The 24,191-nt window shown below is 37.6% G+C and overlaps 1 protein-coding gene and 1 pseudogene across 2 annotated transcripts; one reads left to right on the forward strand and one right to left on the reverse strand.

The window, feature by feature from the left end:
* Positions 1–5,846: 5,846 nt before the first annotated feature.
* LOC126614437 (single-stranded DNA-binding protein, mitochondrial-like) lies at positions 5,847–6,623 on the reverse strand (annotated as a pseudogene).
* A 10,382-nt stretch (positions 6,624–17,005) lies between these two features.
* On the forward strand, positions 17,006–19,128 carry LOC126614438 (probable serine/threonine-protein kinase WNK11). 2 transcript variants are annotated; one of them, XM_050282110.1, is made up of 3 exons: positions 17,006–17,418; positions 17,741–18,238; positions 18,522–19,128. In XM_050282110.1, the coding sequence occupies exons 2-3, from the start codon at positions 17,741–17,743 to the stop codon at positions 18,906–18,908; spliced, it is 885 nt and encodes a 294-aa protein (XP_050138067.1). In that variant the 5' UTR covers positions 17,006–17,418; the 3' UTR covers positions 18,909–19,128. The 2 variants fall into 2 exon arrangements, with proteins under 2 accessions (XP_050138067.1, XP_050138066.1); XM_050282109.1 differs by having other exon boundaries at positions 17,010–17,530.
* The last annotated feature ends 5,063 nt before the right edge of the window (positions 19,129–24,191 follow it).

Raw genomic sequence — 24,191 nt, forward strand, 5'->3', positions numbered from 1 at the left:
TTGGTTTTTTCTATGTCAAGTGGCATCAGAGCAGGTTATCTGCTGCGGTTGAAGACCATGGCTATGATTTACAATCTATTTGAAGAGCACACTGTTGAAGAAATTAGTTTTGTCGATTGGAATTTACCACCAATTTACGATGAGTACGTTGATGAAGACAAAGTCTATAATCATCTTGTGAATGAAGTTAATGAGGATGGCAGCGAGCCTTCCATCCGTCAGATGGTAAATTATGATTGCTATTCATCTTTTGGATGCTACAAAAACCTTTCAAAGTACTACAAGCATGATGCAAATGGATATGCTTCAAACCTACAAGGAATGGATGATGGCAAAGTGCTACTGATGTCCCAAATGAATTTTGAAAAGAATTTTAGACAGTCTACTATTTTTGTGACTTCAACATGGATGGAACAAGGCAGTGTCCCTTCTTTCTCAAGCCCAACAGTGATGCTTAAAGAGGCCACTCATGTGATAAGTTGCGGTTATGAAGACACAATTAAATGGAGTTTAGAGCTAGGTTGGATTTATAGATTTATCACAGATCGGGTTTCAAGATGCATTCTAGTGGATGAATGTCATTTTCAATCAAGAAGAAGGAACTAGGGCCTACAACATTTGAAAGAATGGGGAAATGGTGTTTTCATGAATATTTTGTGGCTTGGAACACTTTGATCGTCGTGAATTTCATTTTACTGTTGTGATTAGGGGTGGGTTGGAAAAACCAAAAACCGAAAAAAACCGGACCAAAAACTGAACCAAGGCCGAAAAAATCGAATCGAATATGGTGAACTGAACCAAACCGAATCCGGTTGGGTCGGTTTCAGTTCCTGATGTTTGAAAACCGAACCAAACCAAACCGAAGTTCTTCAAAATGACGTCGTTTTGATTATTTTATTAATTAATTAATAACATAATCCTATCAGTATCCTGGAACGACGTCGTTCTACACCAAAGTGTAACCCTACGCATTTCTCCCATTTTCCCAGTTTGACTTTGCGTAGCCCCTGAGCCTTTTCTCTCTTTTGGTCTTCGATAGTTCGACTTCAATCACTCTCTCAATCTTAAAGACTCAAACTCTCTGTCTCTCATTCTTAGCGGCGACCCGCGACGGCACGACCCTTCTCAGTTCTCACTCTCAATCTTTCACACCTCGCAGTGAGTCTCACATCTCGCGGTGAGTCTATCATCTCACACTTTCACTTCTTGTAATTTAGATTAATGCATGCAGAATTGAAGATAGGGATGTTTTAGAAATTGTAATATTTGATTGATTATTCTTTGTCTTGATTGAAGATTTTGATGGTTTTTTGGGCTTTTGATGGTTTTCTGGGATTTTTAGATGTATATATACATAGTAAAACTATTGTTGGTTACTGTTATCTGATTTCATGCTCTGCACTCTTGTTTTAAGTTCATCCAAATCATTCTTTGAAATTTATATCTCCTACCACATAATTATTTTATGCTTTCTCAATCAGATACAGATCTTTAGGGCTCCAAGGGTTGAAATGAATTAACAAGATTAAGCAAGTTGGTTAACAATGTTAATGAATGAATTCAATATTAGTTGGTTATTTTAGGGTAATTTATTAGGTGAGGTGGGGGGAAGTTGCCAACAATAATTAGAAGAATAATTTGTGTGGTGTGGATGAAGGAGAGTTGATACAAGTGATAAACAAAATGGCCGAACCTATTTTCTTAGAATTTTTTTTTTTGCAATTGGGAAAAAAAAACTGAACTGAGAAAAACCGAACCAAACTGAATAGTAATTTCGGTTCAGTTTTTGGTTTTGATAAAAAAAACCAAACCCACCCCTAGTTGTGGTTGTTGTGGAAGAATCTGCAAGGTCATCCCAAAGATCGAGGAAGACCAAATGAAACTCGAGGACAGGTTTTTTTTCGAGAAGAGGAGAATGATGTAGTGCAGAACAATTAATATGGTTTCTACATTAAACATGTTGTTGGAGACTTTTCATCTTTCAAAGCCATGTTTTAATTAGATGCCTAGTAACTATAATATTTAGTATTAAATTATTTATCCTATCAATGTAAGGTAGCCTCCTATTTAAAGGGTTTAATATGTAAGATTAAGAGGCGAATTGAGTAAATTAAAAGTATCTAAGAAGAGAGTTTTCTCCTTTCTTAAATCAAGTGTAAGGCTTGGTCATATGAGTGAATCCACGATTAGTGACATGAGTGAATCTGTTGCCCCTGGTCGAGTGATTCCCAGGTTCTATCTCCATAGAGACGTGAGTGATTCCGTTCCCCCTGGTTGAGCGATTCCTAGGTTATCCCTTGTCTTTTCGAGACCCTTGGTCTTTTCTGCATCAAGGAAGTAGCTGAGATTTTCTTCTCATATGGGTTGTAAGTGTAAGCTACACTAAAAAAGTCTCTTAATATTGTTTTCCACCTACGCAACTAGAATACGTACACAAACATGTTTGGACATAAATAAAAAGTGTTGATATATATTGACACTTCAAAAATTCATTGTGCACCTCAAACTTCTTGATTTTGTAAGAAAAATAGAATTGTGAGAAGTGCACAATACAGTTTTTAGAGTAGCAATACTAACACCCAATAAAATAAAATAATAAGATCATTCCAATTCGACAAGAGTGTATTTTTGATCATCACCCTTAAGTGGTGGTAATGTTCACCACCCTATTTATCACCGTTAGATGAGTTTGAATTTTGAGATTTGTGACTATCCACTACACGAATCCCGAAATTCAAACTCATCTAACGGTGATAAATAATCACAAATCTCAAAATTCAAACTCATCTAACGGTGATAAATAGGGTGGTAAGCATTACCACCACTTGAGGGTGTGAGTTAAAATACACTCTTTCGACAAAAGACCCATGCCCAATTTCTATAGCTTTGGGTGAAGCTAATGGTGGTTTATAGATGTGGCAAATGGGGTGTGCTATCCACACACCCCTTGTTACTTCTCACTCATCCTTCGTTAATTTTTGTCATTTAATCTTCTTCAATTCATTCAATTAGATGGCTGAAAATTAAGAGAGTTGTGTGGGAAGTAAAAAGGGGTGTGTAGATAACACATCTCATAACAAATATCTATAGATATACCATTGGGAACAACACATTATTCTTGTGGGTTTGGTAGACGTACCAAAACGACACCTTGTTATGAATAAACTCAATGATACAAAAAGACTTTCACTAATAACAAGAAATATACACTAATTCAGAGCAGTGATGGGGGGTACAAAGGCTAGAGACATGCAGGCCTACAAGGAGGCAAGAACTAAGGAAAGCAAACACAGAGCAGTGATGGGGGGTACAAAGGCTAGAGACACTGAACCAAGTGCAAAGGTGTCACCCCCATCACTACCACAACAAAATTAAGTAGGACATGGGAGACCATCCTTATTCAGTACAAAGGTGTCTTTTCAATAATTTGTTGTATCATAAATGCCGCGAGACCAAGACCAGTAAACACTAAAGAAAGCCACCATTTAATTACAGTTGAGATTGATAAATTAAAAAAAAAATAGAGTTAAGAAAGCTAGTTGTCGGCTTTTCTCTTCTTCGCAACCATATTAGCTTTAACAATAATGATATTGTTGATGCACAAAACTGGAGGGATCTTGGAACAACGTAAATCCGACCTTGAATCTACAAGAAAGTAAAGAACACAAGATGTATCGTGGTTCGCCACAATGTTTGGGTTACATCCACACTGATGTTGATTGTATTTCTCTCTAACTGTATGTATGGATTACAAGGGTGAGGGGGAATCCCCCAGAGAAAGAGAGAATTTGAGAGTGTTTCTCTATTTGTGAAAGGATTGTGAGGGTGAGAGCCCCCTAATTGTGAGGGTGAGGAGTCCCTTTTATAAACTAAGGGCTTCTGCCCTTTTACATAGATCATGGGCTCAATGTCTGGAAGCCCAAGTAACGAGGCCTAATAAAATATGGTACTAATAGTAGTCCCCCAAGTCTTCAGTCAAGAGAGTCTTTTGGTTGGAGACTTGAAATTCAGTCCATGTGTGGGCTGATGTAACTAGATGTCGTCTAAAACTGATACTCGATATGAGGCGGTGCCTAATCTGAAATAATGCTCAACCAGAAGTAGCACATGTTGCGAGGCTGCTCGGCTTGTGGCTTATGTTGCCTTGATTGGCTCGGCTTGTGGCATTGAAGGTGAGGGAGTCCTTTTTATAGAATAAGGGCTCGCTCCTTAATACATAAATGATGGGCTAGAGTTGATGCTCATGGCGAGGCGGTTACTCAGTAGGCAGCGATGCTCTTTAATGATGGTGAGGGAGTCCCTTTTATAAAATAAGGGCTTGCTCCTCAATACATAAATGATGGGTTATGAGTGATGCTCGCGGTGGTGCGATTGTTCAGCTGGCGGCAATGCTCTCTAATGAAGGTAAGGGAGTCCCTTTTATAAAATAAGGGCTCGCTCCTCAATACATGAATAATAGGTTAGGAGTGATGCTCGCGGCGAGGCGGTTGCTCAGCTGGCGGCGATACTCTTTAATGAATGTGAGGGAGTCATTTGATAAAATAAGGGATCGCTCCTCATTACATGAATAATGGGCGCTCTCTAATGAAAGTGTGGGAGTCTCTTTTATTGAATAAGGGCTCGTTCCTCAATACATAAATAATGGGCTAAGTCCCCCAAGTATTTTTCATGAGGCCCAGTTGTGGAAGCCCAATATATGGTACATAGTGTAGTCCTCCAAGTCTTCAGTCAATAGAGTCTGTTGGCTGGAGACTTCAAATTGAATCCATGTATGGGCCGAAGTGGCGGTTGTTCGGAGGTGGTATTTGTATACCCTGCACTGAAGCTTTGTAGGTGAAGCTTTGCAAGTGAAGCTGAAGCTTTTGTAAATGAAGCTTTTGAAGCTAGAGCTCTGTAAATGAAGCTTTCGAAGTTGAATGACATGAGTGATGCTTATGAATGTTTATGCTGATTGACATGAGTGATGCTCATGAATGTTGACATGAATAATGGTCATGAATGTTTATGTATGATTGACATGAGTGATGCTCATGAATGTTTATGTATGATTGACATGAATGATACTCAAGTATGATATTTTGGAGTACTGGACGTACTTTTGATCACCTAGTTGGCGATAATAACGGCAGGCTGCCGAATAATTTTGGAGTACTGGACGTACTTTTGATCACCTAGTTGGTGATAATAGCGGCAGGCTGTCGAATAATTTTGGAGTACTGGACGTACTTTTGATCACCTGGTTGGTGATAATAGCGGTAGGCTGCCGAATAATTTTGGAGTACTGGACGTACTTTTGATCACCTGGTTGGTGATAATAGAAGGTGAACCTTAAGTGAAGGGATGGAGGTTGGAGTTTAAAGCTATAGGGCTTGGCTCTTTTGGGCATATGGGACTTCGACCTCCACATAACATTCCAGCCCATTATATTGGGCTTGCTACTTTTTTTGTTTATTTTTATTTTTTTTATTACCCTCTGATGGGGTTATACAAATGTCTCCAAAAGATAAGAAAAATAAATCACATTATTCAAAAAAGCTGCTGCAGAAGGTGGGGATGGCAGATGGTTGGATAGTGAGATAGCATGTGCAGCTGGCAGTTACTTTTGCAGTGTCTTTCATGTGCTGTCGCGGAGGAAAGCCTCCATTTATTCCCTGCTTTTGCATGTGAGTGTTTTTAGTGGATGGTGGATGACTGTTGTCCCGTCACTTTGATGCTTTTCAATTTTTTTTTTTGAATACTGTGGCCCAGAAACTTCATCATCTTTTTCTTTTTCTTTTCTTTAGTAACATCATGATCTTTTTCTTTTCTGTAAAGGAAAAGAGACTTTGGGGAATTTGTGAAAGAAAAGAGAGAGCTTTTATGGATCTGTAAATGACGATGCAGAGGTCGGATCTGACGGTGACGACGTAGTCAACGTCGGCGGTGTGCGGGAGGAAAACGGCTTTGAGCTAGATGCCCATTACATGGCTCTTGGACCTGGGAATCCCAATAATCTCCATGGTTTCTTCACCCAAAAGGCCCATGAAATCCTAGGAATGTGTGGTGTGCAACTTTCTTTTCGGAAATGATTAATCTTTTTTTCGAAAAACACGATCCAGGCACAACATTCTTCATGGTAATCATGCTAAGCCGGTCTAGATAAACGTAAACCCGGTGCCACTGGATGTTGCAGCGGTTCGTATACTCCACCAGGTCCTCATTATCCAACGGTCACCGATTGTTTTGAATCCCGCCGGTTCCAGCTGAAAACATGGTGACGGTGGTCCCGCTCCTCAGCTTCTTCTGCAATGGACTCTGCCCCACCTGCCCGACCAGAATCACCTTATAAATGCCGGTGTTGAGGCCGTTCTCGAGCAGGTTATCATACATGAAGTTTCTCGGATTGGGTTCCTCTGACAGAGGCGGCTGTAGGGGGCGTCGCCCGGGGCTAACTCTGCCTCCGCGTTGAGAGGGTTAGACTCGTCCCAGTCGGAGCTGTCACTGCTGGAGGAGGAGGTTCCGGTGGTGTAGAAGCATATGGAGAGTAAAGTCTGGGACTTTGCTTGCAGAGAGCGAGAAAGCGTCATCGAGAGCGTGGCAATGGAGGAGGAAGCCATTTTTGTTAAGAGGAAAATGGTTTTGGTGGTGCAAATTTGATGCGAGAATTACTTGACACACAAATTAAACCCTCTTTTTGACAATTGTAGTATAGATGTAAGTAGGGTATCGTTCTAGGCCGGGGATTAGGAGGGATTGCTAATCTATTCTAAATTAATTTAAAAATATTAAACAAGACTCAAGGACACAAAACTAGGCTAAAAACTCTAATAACTCGAAACACACTTAGAATGACTCAAAATAATGAAAACAATCAAATTAGACACTAGGAACTAAAATGGACGGAAATTGAATTAAAAGACTAACAACAATGAAAACTAACTAAATAATATAATTTAATAATGGGGGGTAGTTTGGTTTTGACGAGAAGTAAATTAAACTTAAATAAATTACAGAATTGACAAAAGCATGAATTAAGGTGAAAGGATAGGTGACGGACTAGCTAGAGGGTTCTTCTCCACACATGACACATATGCAACCTAAATTGATTTTTCAGTTGTTCTTTCAATAAATTGTAAATCTCAACGCCCCAAATTAACCGTGAATTGCACTAATTAACCCTTAATTTTCCACAAGTTATTGGGTTGGATGATTGCATACGACAACCCAAAACATTCCCTACAAGTTCCCTACATGAATTGCATAATAGAGATACAAGCAAGAATCATTAAGTTCTATGAAAAACATAAGCATTGACGAGGCACTCGTTACTATGATTTGCATGAAACTTATGCCAAGAATTTACTTAACGTGATTGTGACTAGCAACCTTCACTACTTGTGAATATAAGTTCATAACGATTAGGTGAAACTCACTTATATCCTAGCATCAAATTCATGCATGTAAATTAAGTATGCATCCTTAATCGACATACAAAAATAAGTTATCAATCAGGCAGTTAAGCAAATTAAATCACAACCCAGAAATCACAACTGAAGGTAATCAATTCATATTACAAATATATTCATGGCTTTGAATTAACCTCTAGCCAAAATAAATTTAGTTACACATTATTTTCAAATTAAAACAGAAATTAAACATGAGTTTGAGAAAATATACGACCCTTTTGTTTTTTCTTCTGCTGCACGTTCTGCCCTCAGTCCCCGCTTGTCAGCCGTGCCTGGCGCTGTGCTCCCCCTGCTCAAGCTGCCAAATGGCAGCTTTCCTCTGGACTCTCTCCTATCCGTGCTGCTCTCCCCGTCAGTCTATTATATTTTCTTCTGAGCTGCCAAAAGCAGCTTGGCTGCTTCTTTCCGTCCCTCTCTCTCCGCGCTGGTCTCTCTTCTCTGTTCTAGTTTTCTGCTGCCGCAAGGCAGCTCTCCCCCCCTCCCGGTTTTCTTTTCTTTTCTGTCCGTCTCTCTATTTTATTCTTTCTGTTTTCTTTTCTTCACACGCTGCCAAAGGGCAGCGTTCTACCCCTGCCTTCTGCGCTCAGTTTTCTCATATATGCCCGCTGCCCACCTACCACGCTGCACTCAGCAGCTTTCATTTATTCTTTTCTTCGTACTCCACTCATTCTTTTGTTTTCTTTTGTTCCACCCAGGCAGCCAAGTGCTGCTTTTCCTCTTTTATTTTATTCTTCTTTTTGGCAGCCTTGCTACTTCTTTTCTTTGTGCGTTACTCACCATTCCACCTGAAACATCTTTAAGTTTAATAAAAACCCCAGTGCAAACTCTGATTCCAACCTGACAAAATTTAGTGAGTAAATAACAAGTTTGTGCCATTTTTATTTTCTTTGCATAACAAATCCTATAAACACAAAAATAACGTAAATAGCTCAAAAATATAAGGAACTAACTAAGAAAAGACGAGTGAATTTGAAGTAAAAATATATATAAATATGATCCGATCAAAATTTCAGTTCCCCCTCTTGATTTTTGAGGGGTTTTGGTTAGGGCAAGCTTAAACCCTTTCGGGCTTTAGAGGCTCGACATCCTATTGGAGAGAGATTAGAGAGGGAGGAGGAATGAGGTAGAATCTAATGAGGAAATGAAGAGAGAGAGAACAAAGGGAGGGAGAGAAATGAACTTGGTGTCTCTATGTGGGTTTTTTTTTTTTTTTTTTTTTTTTGATTTTGCAGATTCACGGTGGAGGTGAAAAAATGAAAGAGAATCGACACAAATTTTCGTATCGATTCCCACAGACGGCACCAAATGTTGATGCACAAAACCGGAGGGGTCTTGGAACAACGTAAATCCGACCGTGAACCTACAAGAAAGTAAAGAACACAAGATGTATCATGGTTCACCCCAATGTTTGGGCTACGTCCACACTGATGTTGATTGTAGGGTGAGGTGGAGTCCCCCCAGAGAAAGAGAGAATTTGAGAGTGTTTCTGTATTTGTGAGAGGATTGTGAGGGTGAGAGCTCCCTGATTGTGAGGGTGAGGAGTCCCTTTTATAGACTAAGGGCTTCTCACCTTTTACATAGATCATGGGCTCAATGTCTGGAAGCCCAAGTAACGAGGCCCAATATAATATGGTACTAACATATATTGTTATCATATTTTTCTACCACAATTGTATACCACTTTAGGTGGTATCTGATGTGGGCATTCACATCATCTAAATTAATTAGCATTTAGGGGGGTGTATTCAATTGAGATTTTGAGGGATTTTAATTCTTTTAATGAATCTAGGGGTATTCAATTAGGATTTTAAGTGATTATCTGAAATTCAATGTGTATTCAATTAAAATTTTAAGACAGTTGACTAAAATCTTTAGAAATCTAGGTGTATTCAATTAGGATTTTAAAGAAGTTTATAGCATTCCAAGTGTATTCAATTAGAATTTGATTTTAAAGAATTTCAAAAAGTTGAGGAATTAGAGGAAATTGGAGAGATTTTGTAGTGTGTTTTAAGCATCCACAAATCTCCCCTCTCCCCCATGAGATTTCAAGGGAATTGAATCAAAATTTTACATAGAATCTCTACAAATCAATTAAACTCCATAAAAATCCATGGATTTATAAATCCTTTAAAATCTCCTCAATTCTCAATTGAATACACCCCCTTAATTTCAAAAGTTAATCAATAATTAATAAAAAATTGTTTATTAAATGATTATTGTGATATACGAGAAGTCTCATTCTTCCACCTAAGATTATTTAAGTGTTTTAATTAATAAAAAGATTGAAATTAAATTATGTAGCTTGTCCAACTCATCTGCCATCTAAGATGATAAAGAAATGTGGTATAAAATTGTGGTAAGAATATTATTACTCTTTCTTTAAAGTTAGACAACCTTAAATAAGAAAACCAGAGAAAGTGATACATGTAAAAGAGAAACTGTGCAAGACACTTTGGCATGAGGGAAAGTGATACAGGTCTCAAACCCACTACTAAAAACCATGGTCTGAAATGCCGATATTATTAGCGATATTTCGCCGATTATATCGGTTTTGTGAGAGAGCGATATTTTCACACTTATCCACTGAATTTTCGTCAAAATATCGCGATAAAACTTAGTATATCTCAACCACAAACCATCCAAGATGAATTGAGGTAACCTGGGGCTTACCTAATCGGAGAAAGATCAAGAGAACTCGCCGGAGAGTTCCTGGGTTTCACTGTCCTAGCTGCACCAAGAGAAAGGGAGAGAAAGACGAGGTTTAGATGGTGATGTTGATGCCATTGACGGAGTACTAAGAAGGGCATAGAGGGCGCTGATGGGGATGACCGACTTGAGGTAGAGGTCACGGGAGATGGAGACTGCGCCGACGAGGCGGAAGACGCGAACGAGGATGAAGGCGAGGGAAGAGCAGAAGGCCATGTGGAAGAAGGATCGAGAGACTGAGGTCTCTGTGCGTGTGTGTGGGAGAAGGGAGAAAAGAGAAGGACCAAGAGATCTGTGTGTGTGTGTGTGTGGGAGAAGGGAGAAGGGAGAAGGGAGAAGAGAGAAGGATCCAGAGACTGAGGTCTCTGTGTGCGTGTATGATCTCTGTGTGCGTGTGCGGTGGTGTGTGAAAAAAAAAGCATCCAAATATTCAACTTTTACAACTTTTACAACTTGTACAATTTTTGACAAGACAAAAATAATGGCGTGTGTGTCTGTATCTGACAACTTTTACAACTTGTACAATTTTTGACAAGACAAAAATAATGGTGGTTTCATCAAGATTCAAAACTGTATGCCTCGCGTGATATTCTTTCACATTCTCAGAGGTGGAGTATCAGATCATCACACATTTTTTGACCCTTCGAAAATTGAAAAACCTGTATTACACCTTTTCGTTTCTTCTTCTTCCTTTAGTCCTTTCAGAGCCATTCTAGATCCATTACAAAGCCATTTCAGAGCTTCAAATTGAATAAATGGATCTGCAGCTCTCGCCACTCCAAATTAAATGTTAAATACCTTCTTTCTCTCTCATTTATTCACAGACGGCAAGCTGCAGAGGATCGTCGAGGTTTTGCTGCTACGTACGACATCGAAAGTTCCAGATTTGTTACATTTGTGTAATTATTATTTTATTGTTGCTCCACGCAGATTCTACCTTTACACAAAGGGTTCCATATTTAAGGCAAGTTTACGAACTTATATTTATATTATTGTAATTTATACAACAACAAAAAAATTTGTGTGGACCCGTGCATGTGATCTAAGAACCAAATAATAGTTGCATGTTAATTTTTTGAAGTAATTAAGTAATGTTGTATAATTATTCCCTAGAATAATTTTAATATGTTTAATATTATTTATTATTTTATTATCAAATTGGATTATTATTCATTAATATTAGGTTTTATTATTCCATATTATTTTTATAATTACTTAAATTCTTACAATCATTTTCTTTACTTCCTATTTAATACTTCCTATTTAATTCTTCTGTAGAATAACTTTACTTCCTATTTTGTTTACTTCCTATTTAATATGTTTCCGTCACTACTATATTTTTTGGCCAAAAAATAATTGCCTAATTTTCATGAAAAATAAATATAGGTAAGTTTAAGATGTCCAGTGGAGTTACTAAACGTGATCCAGCTTAGGAGCATGGAGACCCAATAGATGGAAACAAACATGGCACAATTTGCATATATTGTGGTCGGGTAATGAAAAGTGGCTGAGTGACACGACTTAAGTACCATCTTAGTGGATTAGATCCAGGAAATAATGTCCAACGATGCGATAATGTCCCCGTAGAAGTGAAGGCATTCATCACCACATTATTAAAAAATAAAAAACAGCATAAGGAAAAGATAACACATGGAATGGAAAATATTCGAGCTGGGCTACGAGGAAAAGTCATTGGCCAAGCGGTTGACAGTGATGATGATGATGATGAGGACGAATGTGATGATGACATGGGACCTGAAGAACGACGCAGTTCCAAACAAGCATTACGTGCCTCCAAACAGTTAGCATAGGAAAGAGAACACCTTCATAAAATTCCTAATAGAGCACAAGGTTTCGGGACAAGTGGTGGTGCACAAATGAGACGGGGAGCATGGCCCGAAATGCCGATAATATCGGCGATATATCGCCGATATTATCGGTTTTCAGGGGTACCGATTTTTTTTGCACTATCCAAATGGTTTTCGGGATAATATCGCGATATTATTGAAATTAACGATAATATCGAAACAGGCTTCCGGGAGAAGAACGCCGGAGCTGTAGAAGCTCCGGCCGACTGTAAAACAGGACCCTAGACTCCGATCTAGGTATGAAAATGAAATAGAAGACGAGATGAACGTTTTTATAACTTCCGTTTGCCGTGAAACGGTCGGAGGTGTTTGGAAAGTGGCTCGACACTCACGGCCTCGCCGGATCTGGGTGTCTTTGGGGTCATCAGTTTCCTCTGCGCGTCGCCGTGCTTCCCAGAGATGGAGGAGAGGGAGGGAAAGTTTAGGAGGGTGGTGGAGATGCTGCGCTGGCATCGGGGTGGACAAATTTGGGTGTGCCTGGGTGTGGGTGCGATCGGGGAAATGGAGTGAGAGAACGGGAGTGAGAGAATGAGATAGAGTTGAGAACTAAACTGAGAGAGAGTGAGGGGTCTAAGAGAGAGAGAGCCTTTCTCATTTTTCTAAAAGGCTGTTTTGGTTTCTACAAAACAATAAAAAAAATGGAAAGGACATCAAGGGTTGTTTTGGGCTCGGGGTTGATGCAAAGAGCCGTTGGCTCGGCTCTGGTCTCGAGGCAGAGGGATGCAGAGCATCCCATGTGAATTCATATCTATTTTTTTTTTCTTTTGTTTTTCTGTTAGTTCAGTTCTTTTTAGTTTTTTTTTGTGTTCTTTTCCTGTTTTTATTTAGTTTAGTATATTTATTTGAGTTTAGGTTCTTTTTATTTACAGTTTATTTTTTTTTTCACACCTTGAGGACAATGTGTGATTTAAGTTTGAGGGTGGGAAATAAGAAATTTTAAGTTTTTAATTTTTGTGTCAAGTTAAAAATTTTCGTTTTTAAGTTAATATCCATAGTTTATTTTAAGCGTTAGAACAAATGGACAATGTGAAGGTTAATTCCATATTAGAGTCTTTTCTATTTATCGTCAATTAGACATTAATTCACGAATTATACTTTGAAAATTTGCATTATATATAAATGATTATAGTGTGTTTAAATTTCTTTCATTAATTACTACATGTTTTCTACACTCACAATGTTTGTCAGCTCGCTGTATAATCAACTTAAATCAGTTAAATCCATCATGCAATGCATTTTCTTCCAATTTTTTGTGATAAACTAATAGATAATTGACTAAATAAACATCCTACAAAGTTTCAATAAAAATTTCCAAGTTTTTCTTACAATTTTCGTGGTTTCCATGTAATTTTTATCGATATCGATATTTTACCGATATTTCCATCGATATTTCCGTGTTTTCGGAATATCGATATTTCTGATATTACCGATATTTAATACCTTGACGGGGAGCAAGTGTTAGAGAATCACAACCAACACCACCAATAGCCCCAAGTTTATATAAGTCATCCAAAGAACGTCAAAAGAGTGTTTGGAGTTATTTCATTGGAGGTAATGTGAAGGAGGGAATGGGACGTCTAATTAGCAAGTTCTTTATCTATGAAAATATCTCTGCTGAGAAGGCATCATCACATCATTTCAAAAATATGGTATTGGGATGTCAACATGCCGGTGTTGGAGTACAACCTCCCACTCCCTATGAGGTAAGAAACAAAATATTTGGAAATGGAGTATAAAGACATTGGCGAGTATGTTAACAAGTTGAGGTCAAAGTGGGAAACTAATGGTTGCACAATCATGTGTGACGAATGGATTGGCCCGACCAGATTGTCTATCATAAACTTCATGGTATACTCCAAGGGAAAGATAATTTTTTTGAAGTCTGTTGATGCTTCAGACCATATAAAGAACTACAAGTATATTTACAAATTATTGAGGGATGTAATCATGAAGGTGGGAGAGCATAATGTTGTCCGAGTCGTGACCGACAACAATTCTGCATTTGTCAAAGCTGGAAAAAAGTTAATGAAGCATTATAATGTGTTTTGGACATCATGTGCAGCACATTGTATTGATTTCATGTTTGAGGCAATGGGGAAGAGAGAGAATATTGCTACTGTCGTAAAAAGAGCTAGAACGATAAAAAACTATATTTACAATCACGGTTGGTTGTTGGCAAAGATGCGTGAATTTTGCAAAGGAGAAATTATTCGTCCAGCTACCACTCGATTTGCCACCAACTATATTGCATTAGACAGCCTACTTAAGAAGAAAGTAGGGTTGAAAGCAACTATTCACTAGTGATGACTGGGCCAACCACAATTTAAGCCGCTCAAATGCAGGTCGTATGGTGGAAAGTATAGTGCTTGATCATGCTTTTTGGACTCAATCAGAACATGTGTGCCAAGTGTTTGAACCTCTTTACAAAGTTTTATGGATCGTTGACACAGAAGTGTATCCTACTATGGGGACAATATATGAGTTGATGCGTGTAGTAAAGGATGACGTGGAAAGAAAACATGGTGCAAGATGGGTCATTAAGATAATTAATGACCGATGGTATAAAACATTATACCACAATTTGCATGCAGCAGGTATAAATTATGTCATAATTTGCAATTCATTTCTTTAGTTGCATAAGTATTATTTCTCTTATTAGAGTATGTGTTTCTTTGAACAACATATTATTTGAATCCTCGATACCAATACGAACCCGGTGTTGGAGATGATGGTACCCTTATACGTGTTGTACATAATGTATACTCTAAATTAGACCCTGCATCACCAGAAGTTGGCCAATTTGGAAATGAGGTACACAATTACTTAAATTATAATAATTATATTGTTGGATTAAACTAACACGATTTATTAAATTCAGCTAACATGGTTTAAAGATGCAAGAAGAACTTTTGGAAAACCAACATCAGTTGCTGCTCGAACAAAAATGTCTCCTAGTGAGTGTAAACATATTTCACTATCAGTTTATAATAGAATTTGTTGGAGTTATTAGGCTTATCAACATTGTTTTTCATTATAGCTGAATGGTGGATCATGTATGGGACTGATGCACCAACTGTGAGAAAGTTAGCAATCAAAGTATTATCACAAACAACTTCCTCATCTGCTTGTGAAAGAAATTGGAGTACATTTGCACTCATACACACAAAGCAAAGAAATAGGTTGGCTCATAGTAGGTTGGAAAAATTAGTTTATTGCTACTACAACATGAAGCTTCAAATTCGAGATAAGGAAGCAGAAATAGATCATGTCGACCGTGGTGACCCACTAGATGTGTTTGATATTGTTGTTGAAGATGATGATACAGAGGGTAACCAACTTTATCAATGGATTAGACCTCTTCATTTAGATGATGATGAAGGCAACCTAGCTCCTAGAGTTGCTGAAGAAGCACATAATGAAGGAATAAATGTAGAAAGAGTATTAGAGGAGGATGTGGGATCTAGCAGCGCTGACTCTTTGGAAGAACTTTTCAAGACCAAGAAACACTGGAATTCCACATTCTTCCAATCCTACACAACCACAAGATCATGCTGATACTAGTGATAGATCTAGTACAAGATCAGGAGACTCATCTACCACCGGAGGTGGGAATGATGAAGGATATAGTGGAGCTGGAGGTAGTGGTGGATATGGAAACTATGTTGGACCACCTCCCGGATTTATGAACCCTTTCATTGGTGAGACAAACTTCACGCATGCAACATAGGATGAGGACCATGGCAGTAGGCGGGCAGGACCAGGAATTGGTGCCATAGGGAAGGACTATACTCGTAGAGAAAGAGGCAAGGGGGCTTTGTCAAGTCAAGAAGATGACTCGTTATCTATAACTTCGGACTCTGTTGGAGTAGGAAGTAGTAACTATGGTTATACTCATAACCAACCATTTCCCTACCCTTTATATCCCATTCCTGTTGGGATGGAATCGAGCGACTTATAGAAAGAATCCGAGACTCAATCTTCAAATGATTTTGCTTATCGACAACGTCAACTAATCTCGGATCCATATGGTTGACATGTTAACAATTGCATGCAAAACTATTTTGGGGATTTATCATTTGATGCTACTCTTCACAATACACTTACTCTACACATAGAGATGATGAAGATAGTGAAAAATTTGAATCTCATAGGAACTCTATGTGGTACTAAGTCCCTCATGTATCTTACCATGCAATGTATAAATTGTAAAATATTGTACTAATTCATTATATATAAATGATTATGGTGTGTTTAAACTTCTTTAATTAATTAATACATATTTTCTACATTCACAATGTTTGCCAACTAGCTATATAATTAACTTAAATCAGTTAAATCCATCATGCAATGCATTTCCTACCAATTTTTTTTTGTGATAAACTAATAGATAATTGACTAAATAAACATCCTGCAAAATTTCAATAAAAATTTTCAAGTTTTTCTTACAATTTCCGTGGTTTTTATTCAATTTTTATCGATATCGATAATATCCCGATATTTTCATCGAAATTTCTATGTTTTTGGACTACCGATATTTCCGATATTATCAATATTTTATTCCTTGCTAAAAACTCAGTGGGCTGCAATGGAATAATTGATTACTAATTTACTACTAATTATTTATTTTCTCAAAATTTCACTTGGACTACAGCCCAAGGCTACCGACACATAGGTACTTCGTTCCCTGCATAGGGTAATTTTCTGACCCTTCTCCATCCTCAGTTGGTTTTTTTCTGACTAAATAAACAGCTTGTGTGGTCCCTTTGGGGACATCCGATAAAATTGAAATGAAACAAACAGCTTGTGTGGGTGGGGTGACTTTCCTTCGTTCTATTCTTTTTTTTTCATTGTTTTCATTTGCTGACAATTAAGCCCATGTGATTTATTTACCGCTAGAAAACCTTCTTCTTTTATTTTGGAACGTTCTGGTTTCATCCAGACCGTCAGTCGGCCTAGGCGGATGATTAAGATCCTGATCCCAGTTGACTTCGGACTGAATAGAAAAAAAAATATTTGATTTCAGATTTTTCACACGAAACCGATTCCCACCTTAACTCAACAAAATAAGCAAAATGATTCTCCAGGAAACCAGTTAGAGCAATTTTTATATAGAAAGTAGTAATTTAAATTAGTTCTAACTTCGTTTTATATATATCTTCTTATCTTGACGAATCCAATCCTGATAGAAAACTTTCTAGTAACGGCTCAATGTTGTTTAGCATCCCAATTAATTTTCACTAACCCTGCATTAGTCAGGATTGGCCATCCCCACCTACTCCTCCATGAACTCTCACATCTCCTATATATACGCCTCCTAAACCCAATTCTTTTCATTCCTCTACCTTTTAGTTGTTTCAAGTGAGTTTCTGCAGCAGAGAATAGTTTCTGATAGCTTAAAAGTACCCATCTTTCTCTTTCTTCTCACTTTTCTTTATTTTCAATAACGTTCAAGATCAAGAAATTCATCGATCGGCATACACGTTGTTAATTTTGGCTAGTAGTATTATCATGGTAATTTAATTTCTTATAATATAGGGTTGCAGCTTTAATCTTTGACTTTTATTTTCCGGCTTTGTTCTAAGATTGTTATTCGTTTTTAGTTTCAACAAATATGTTATAATTTTATTGTATCAACAATAATTGAGCTTCTATAATTAGTACTTCCATTGATTTTGAGGCTTTTTATTTTTTTCTGGGCTAATATTTGTTTGTTCCTGGCAGATGCCGAGTGAAAACGAAGATCAGTCCGACAAAGAACCATTCATAGAAATCGACCCAACGGGCCGCTACGGCCGGTACAACGAGCTCCTAGGTTGCGGGGCTGTGAAAAAGGTGTACCGGGCTTTCGATCAAGAGGAGGGCATAGAGGTAGCATGGAACCAAGTGAAGCTACGTAACTTTACCAACGATCCTGCTATGATCGAGAGGCTCTACTCCGAGGTTCGGCTTCTGAGGTCGTTGACGAACAAGAACATCATCACTTTGTACAACGTGTGGCGGGACGCTGAGCATAACACTCTCAATTTTATTACTGAGGTTTGTACAAGCGGGAATTTGAGGGAGTACAGGAAGAAGCATAAGCATGTTTCGATGAAGGCCTTGAAGAAGTGGTCAAAACAGATCTTGGCAGGCTTGCGGTATTTGCATACTCATGAACCTTGTGTTATTCATAGAGATCTCAATTGCAGCAATGTCTTTATCAATGGGAATGTTGGCCAGGTATAATTATTATTCCTTCTCTATTATTGATTATTTTTATAGAGCGGATGGGGATCTGAGTTAAGTCATATATTGAGCCAGTCATTACTCGAATTATTAGGGTTTTGTCAATAAGAAATAGTTTCGGTTTTGGGTGTTTTTCCATCTTATTCATGTGTTTTTTTCAGATTTTATTTTTCGGATTTATATAAGAAATTGTTTCTATTTTTGGTTTTTTTTTATCAGATTTGTTTCTATGTAGGTTCTGAATTTTTTTCTAAAATTTTGTTTATGGTTTCAATAGGTGAAGATTGGTGATTTGGGATTGGCTGCTATAGTGGGGAAGAACCATTCAGCGCATTCAGTGTTAGGGACTCCAGAATTTATGGCACCAGAGCTGTATGAAGGAGATTACACTGAGATGGTGGACATTTACTCATTTGGTATGTGTGTGCTTGAGATGGTGACCTTGGAAATACCCTATAGTGAATGTGACAATGTTGCTAAAATATACAAGAAGGTATCTTCAGGAGTAAGACCCCAGGCCTTGGACAAAATCAAAGACCCGGAGGTGAGAGCGTTTGTTGACAAGTGCCTCGCCCAGCCTAGAGCGAGACCTTCTGCCACTGAACTTCTCAAGGACGCGTTCTTTGATGAAATTGAAGACGACGATAATGATCAAGACGTTTGACCATGAGCACTCTTAACTATTTATGTCTTTGGGTGTGTGTAATTGACCACTAATGTGGATTAGTGCTTTGATTTTTATTTTTAGCTTTTGTTCAAGCTGTACATAGGGATGGCAATTCTAGTCATTAAACCCGATAACCGTGAATAACTGTCTGAATTGAACGAATTTGGGTATGGAAGTTTGGGTATATTTTGGATATGAGGAAAAACCGTTTATATTATTCAGTTATGGTTATAGAGTTTCCAAACCGTATCCATAATCAAATCTGACCCGATTAGTAAATAATATAATTTATATATAATATAATAGTATAATATATATATATATATATATGTATTTGTATTTATATATCCATTATTCACCGAACCATTATCTTGAGAATACAAAAGTTGCATTTTGTAGAAAAGTAAACTTTTGAATCAAAATCAATGTGAACTCAATGGTGCTTATATGAGATATCAAAGACAAGCTAACATCATCAGTGTTTTAATTTTTATACTCAACAAGATCCATTCATTGGATCATTTTATACCTCAAATGTTTAATGACGAAATTAATATCTATTAACTTATAATGTCTTAACTGAACCAATATATTTTTTGTATTGACGAAGATGGATATACCTGTTAGCCGATAGGGTTACCCGGTGGGTATGATTATAGATAATACCCGATGGTTAATTTGCGGTTATGGATATGGTTAATTTTCGTGGTTATAGGAATGGATATAACATTTTCGTCCCCAAACCAAATCGTTGTCATTCTTAGTTGTACACCGATTTGTAGGGATATATGGGGAGGGACCGGAAGGTGGGTTTTTAACGAATTTGTTTCTTGTTTTTAGTTTGGGGGGAGCTTTTGATTGAAGATCATGGTGTTCATTTTGTACATAGGGTTTTCACATTATAATATCATTGTTGTAGACTGAAAAACTTGGAGTCTCTTCTTTTGTTGATGCTTGATTTATTCAAATATTGGGATGCTATATAACTACGAGGATTTCGGTCTTCTAACTTGACTAGAATACTTGTATGTATTAAATATTTTATGTGTGCTGTAGGTATAATTTACTGAACAATTATGAAGGTCATAGACAGAGAGAAAGGTAAGACAATAGTAGAGAGAACAGATAGATGTGTAATTGTGAGATGTGTTATATTCCACCACATTGTGCCTTTATTTATAGTAGTAGGGAAGGTTAATTCATTACCCTTTCAGGATTACAACTCTTAATAGGTAATCAACTCATAATAGGAATATAAGAGATATTCCAAGATATACTAGGATTTACACAATCACATTTCTAATCTAATAGGATTGCAACACTCCCCCTTGAGTGTGTAAATACTCAAGTAAATGGCGCATCAGGTCTTCAGTGATGAAGCAAGTACAATTGATGAAGTCGTCGGTACAATGAGCAAATGCGAGTCTCATATCAACAGAAGAATGCATAAAAAAGGTAAAACTCACAAAATCTTGCTATGGTAAAACCCAAGGTGGGAGAAAACCCATAAATTAAGGAGAAAAGTGAGAAGTTGCATTAAGTCAAAACTATACGTTTTTTGGACGCAAGTAGAAGAGCTTACAAGGGTATGATCAACCCAGGATGGGTGCCTCGTTAAAACCTAGTTAGGTAGCAAAAACCCGGTAGGAAAAATGCTCCTAATCTTAAGGAAAAGGAGTACATTAAGATCAAGTGAGTATACTTCTGGATACTCCCTCTGAGTTTGACATAACTTCCAAATGAGAACTACAAGCATTGCATATGATAGTTAGGCATACCAATTCCTCGGACAAGTTTCTGGAAGGTTGCAGTGATGTAATGTAGAGGTCGACAAGGTTGTCTGGGATCTACTTGCTTGACTTCAATCTCCTGATGCTTTGCTAATGTGGTGTAGACGCAATATGTCTTGGTGTTGACTTCGTTGTTGTATCATGCTTGGTCGAGTTGATACATGGGCATAATCTTCATGGATCGTCGTTGGGACTCAACGATGGATGAAAAACACAACAAGTACTTCAAAATTCTCAACAAGAACTCCTAACCATGTCTCACTTGTGGCGTAGTGAAGTAAGGTGAGTCTTGGAACGATTCGAAGATTTCGCAACTAAGGTCATATTGGGGACCTCCAAGATATTGTAATATCCTTAACAGTAAAGACATAATGAGTTGGGGATTTTGCCTTGTGCGGGTTTAATAAGTAACAAGTGTCAGCATAACAAACAAGGCAAACATCATTTCGAGGATCGAGGGGGGGGTTGGATCAGTTGAGATGCGTTGGGATTTGCCCTTGTAGTACCTTCAAGGTACTTCTTTAATACCAATTCAGTGGTTACGTGTAGGCGCGGTGTTGCATCTTTACCAATAGATCAACAACGAAAGAGATGTCTTGTCTAATACAATGAACTAAGTACAACGAAGAGCAAAGTTGAACCTTAGATATGGAATTCCGGATTCCATAACCTCTTCAAGGGTCTCATTTGCATATAACATATGGACGATCATAGGTATACTTAAAGGTAACACATTCGGGGTGTAGTTCGACTGGTAGACTAAGGTACTGTCAGAACAACGCTTGAACTTCAGGTCAAGGCATAAGATCCTTCATTTCAAATTCCATCTTCAGGTGTGAGGTAGTTTTCTCAAGCTCTTCTAGAGTCTTAGTGAGATGTATGTCAACGACAAAAAACTGTAACTCTAGTAATTTGGAATAAGACTTCATAGTTTAACACGCAAGAGCATAATTCATATCCCTGACCGATCAAATAATCACTTGGACGGGTATACTGCATCTGTCGAATTGTAAGTGAACGCCTCAAACAAGTTAATAGGGTGTTTCGTGGTTTTGGAACTATTTGAACCCGTCCATGTAATTATTTGGGAACTTACATATAAATCTCTACATCTATATCCCCATGGAGAAAACACTAACCATATTTCATAATGCTGCTACCAATCACATGACGTTTTAGAAAAACCTTGCGCCGTAAGGCATGCATCATATCGCATTATTTCATTCATCTCATAACGCTTCCTTGGGTAGTGTAGGAACGACAGGTCTAAACACACTTTGGTAAGAAATTTGACCTGGATTGTAATTTCAGTTGTCCAATCAGTTCTACGTTGTCACTTAATCAACGGAACATGGTTCGATATCGTCGCTTTCGTTTATATCGGTAGCTACCGTATAAGTGAAACATCATCGATGGTAATCTCATTTCAATTCCATTTAGCTCATCCAAACTAGTGTACTGGACCAAGAACTTCAAGTCTAAGGAGTAATCCGGATTAATCTCATGAGATGGAAATGATTTGAGACAGTGATCAAGTATGGATTCATTGTTGTGCCTTGTCTTCCCCTTCTAGGGAAGTGAATCTTATGAACTGAGTGATCTGTCGTGCTCCAGGCCAAGATAGATTGATTGACTATCCGCCGGTGTACCGAACCGTCCAATAGGGGCATTCAAACCGTCCAACGGGGGTGGCACACCCTCCAGGAATGTTGACTTAACGTCCGTTAAGTTCTTCTATCCTTGCAGGCATGTTTGCAGCTGGTATATGATCTCGTTACTTTAGCTAGATAAGAGGAATACGTTTGGAGCAACATTCTGAAAGCTAGAATTCATCGCACTTGCTTATCACACTTGTGCGGTACGGGGATCGAGATGAGACATAGTGGGCAACGTCCACGCAATTTTACGCTGTTCTCCAAGAACATTGACACTCTTATCTCCCCCTAATGGCGGGAAGGCTGTCTCATTAAAGTGACAATCAGTAAATTGCGCAATGCATGAAACAAATATATATTGACAAATATATGGAACATATACAATATATATATATATATATATATATATATATCGGAAGGTAAATATAAATGTAGGGGGTTCACAATCATGGGGAATGTTTTCATGCTTCATGGTTGTTTCAAATATCTTCCTTTATTTTAAGCACACCTAATTTGCAAAAAACAACAAAAGCCTTTGAATTTGTAGAAGATCCTTCTTAGAAAGTCGGAATTGCATCTCCAATGCGTTGTATCATGTTCAACACAGAAAAATTAAATTGAATCAATAGCATGTAGATTAATTCAATAAAATAATAAATTAATCATAAAAAGAATGATCAAAACGTAGTACTCCCCTGATTGAAGAATAAACTCTTTTTAGCGTAACGTCAAGAGCGTGCTGATAACGTCTTGTAAGCATAATTTACTGAATAATTATGGAGGCCATAGAGAGAGAGAAAGGTACATCAATAGTAGAGAGAAGAGAGAGATGTGTAATTGTGAGGTGTGTTCTATTCCACCCCCATTGTGCCTTTATTTATAGTAGTTCCTTACCCTTTTAGGATTACAACTCTAAGGTAATCAACTACTAATAGGAATATAAGAAATATTCCAAGATATACTAGAATTTACACAATCACATTCCTAATCTAATAGGACTGCAACAATGTGCATATTATAAAAGATGATTTATTATTTGTAAACAAAAGTAGTTCTAATAGATTTATTTATTTTTTTTTTTTGTTCTTTTATAACAAAAGATAAGAATAATCTACAATAAAAATTCATTTAAATTATGCGGAGGTAAGTGAGTTGAATCCGAAACATAGTGGATTGAAGAATAAGATATATCCACGAGAGCAATCCTTTCACTTAAAGTTCTAATAGATTTAGAAGACGTTTGCTTAGAGTGTTGAATCAAATTAAAAACAAGCATAAATTAGATTTCAAGCTATATTAATTAATAAAAAAAATATGGGTTTAAGTCAACTGGTGGAATGAGCAATGGCCAGCATATTTGGTTTGATGAGCCAACCTGGAAAAGAGACGATTACCTTCACAAGCAAAAAATGGATTTGAAAAGGGTCTCTTGGAGTGAAGCAAAACACAATGATATTGAAAACTATGAGTGGGCAATTTGCCCCTTTTGCCGTTGTAGTCTTTGCTGTCACACACACTGTCTTGTTGGGAAAGACATGGCTGTGGTTTGTGGCCACGCTGGCAGAACCTTCCATTTCTTCCAACCCAAGTAAAAGGATCTTGTAGTCTTGCATCAATAAACCCTAATATGATTTGGGCCAATTCTAAAAAGGGATCAAAATTTTCTTTTCGTTAAGATTACTACTTGAGATATTAAACTGCTAAAAATTCAAACTATACTAGAAACATTTGATTTCTGTTTGTAAAGGGTAGAAGCATGTGATTTTCGTTTCACAAATTGTTAACGATTTGCCAACATTAGAGTGATTTGGATTGTTTACTCTTAATCGCCATGT

Source organism: Malus sylvestris, chromosome 3 (assembly GCF_916048215.2).
Source record: "Malus sylvestris chromosome 3, drMalSylv7.2, whole genome shotgun sequence".
NCBI lineage: Eukaryota > Viridiplantae > Streptophyta > Magnoliopsida > Rosales > Rosaceae > Malus > Malus sylvestris.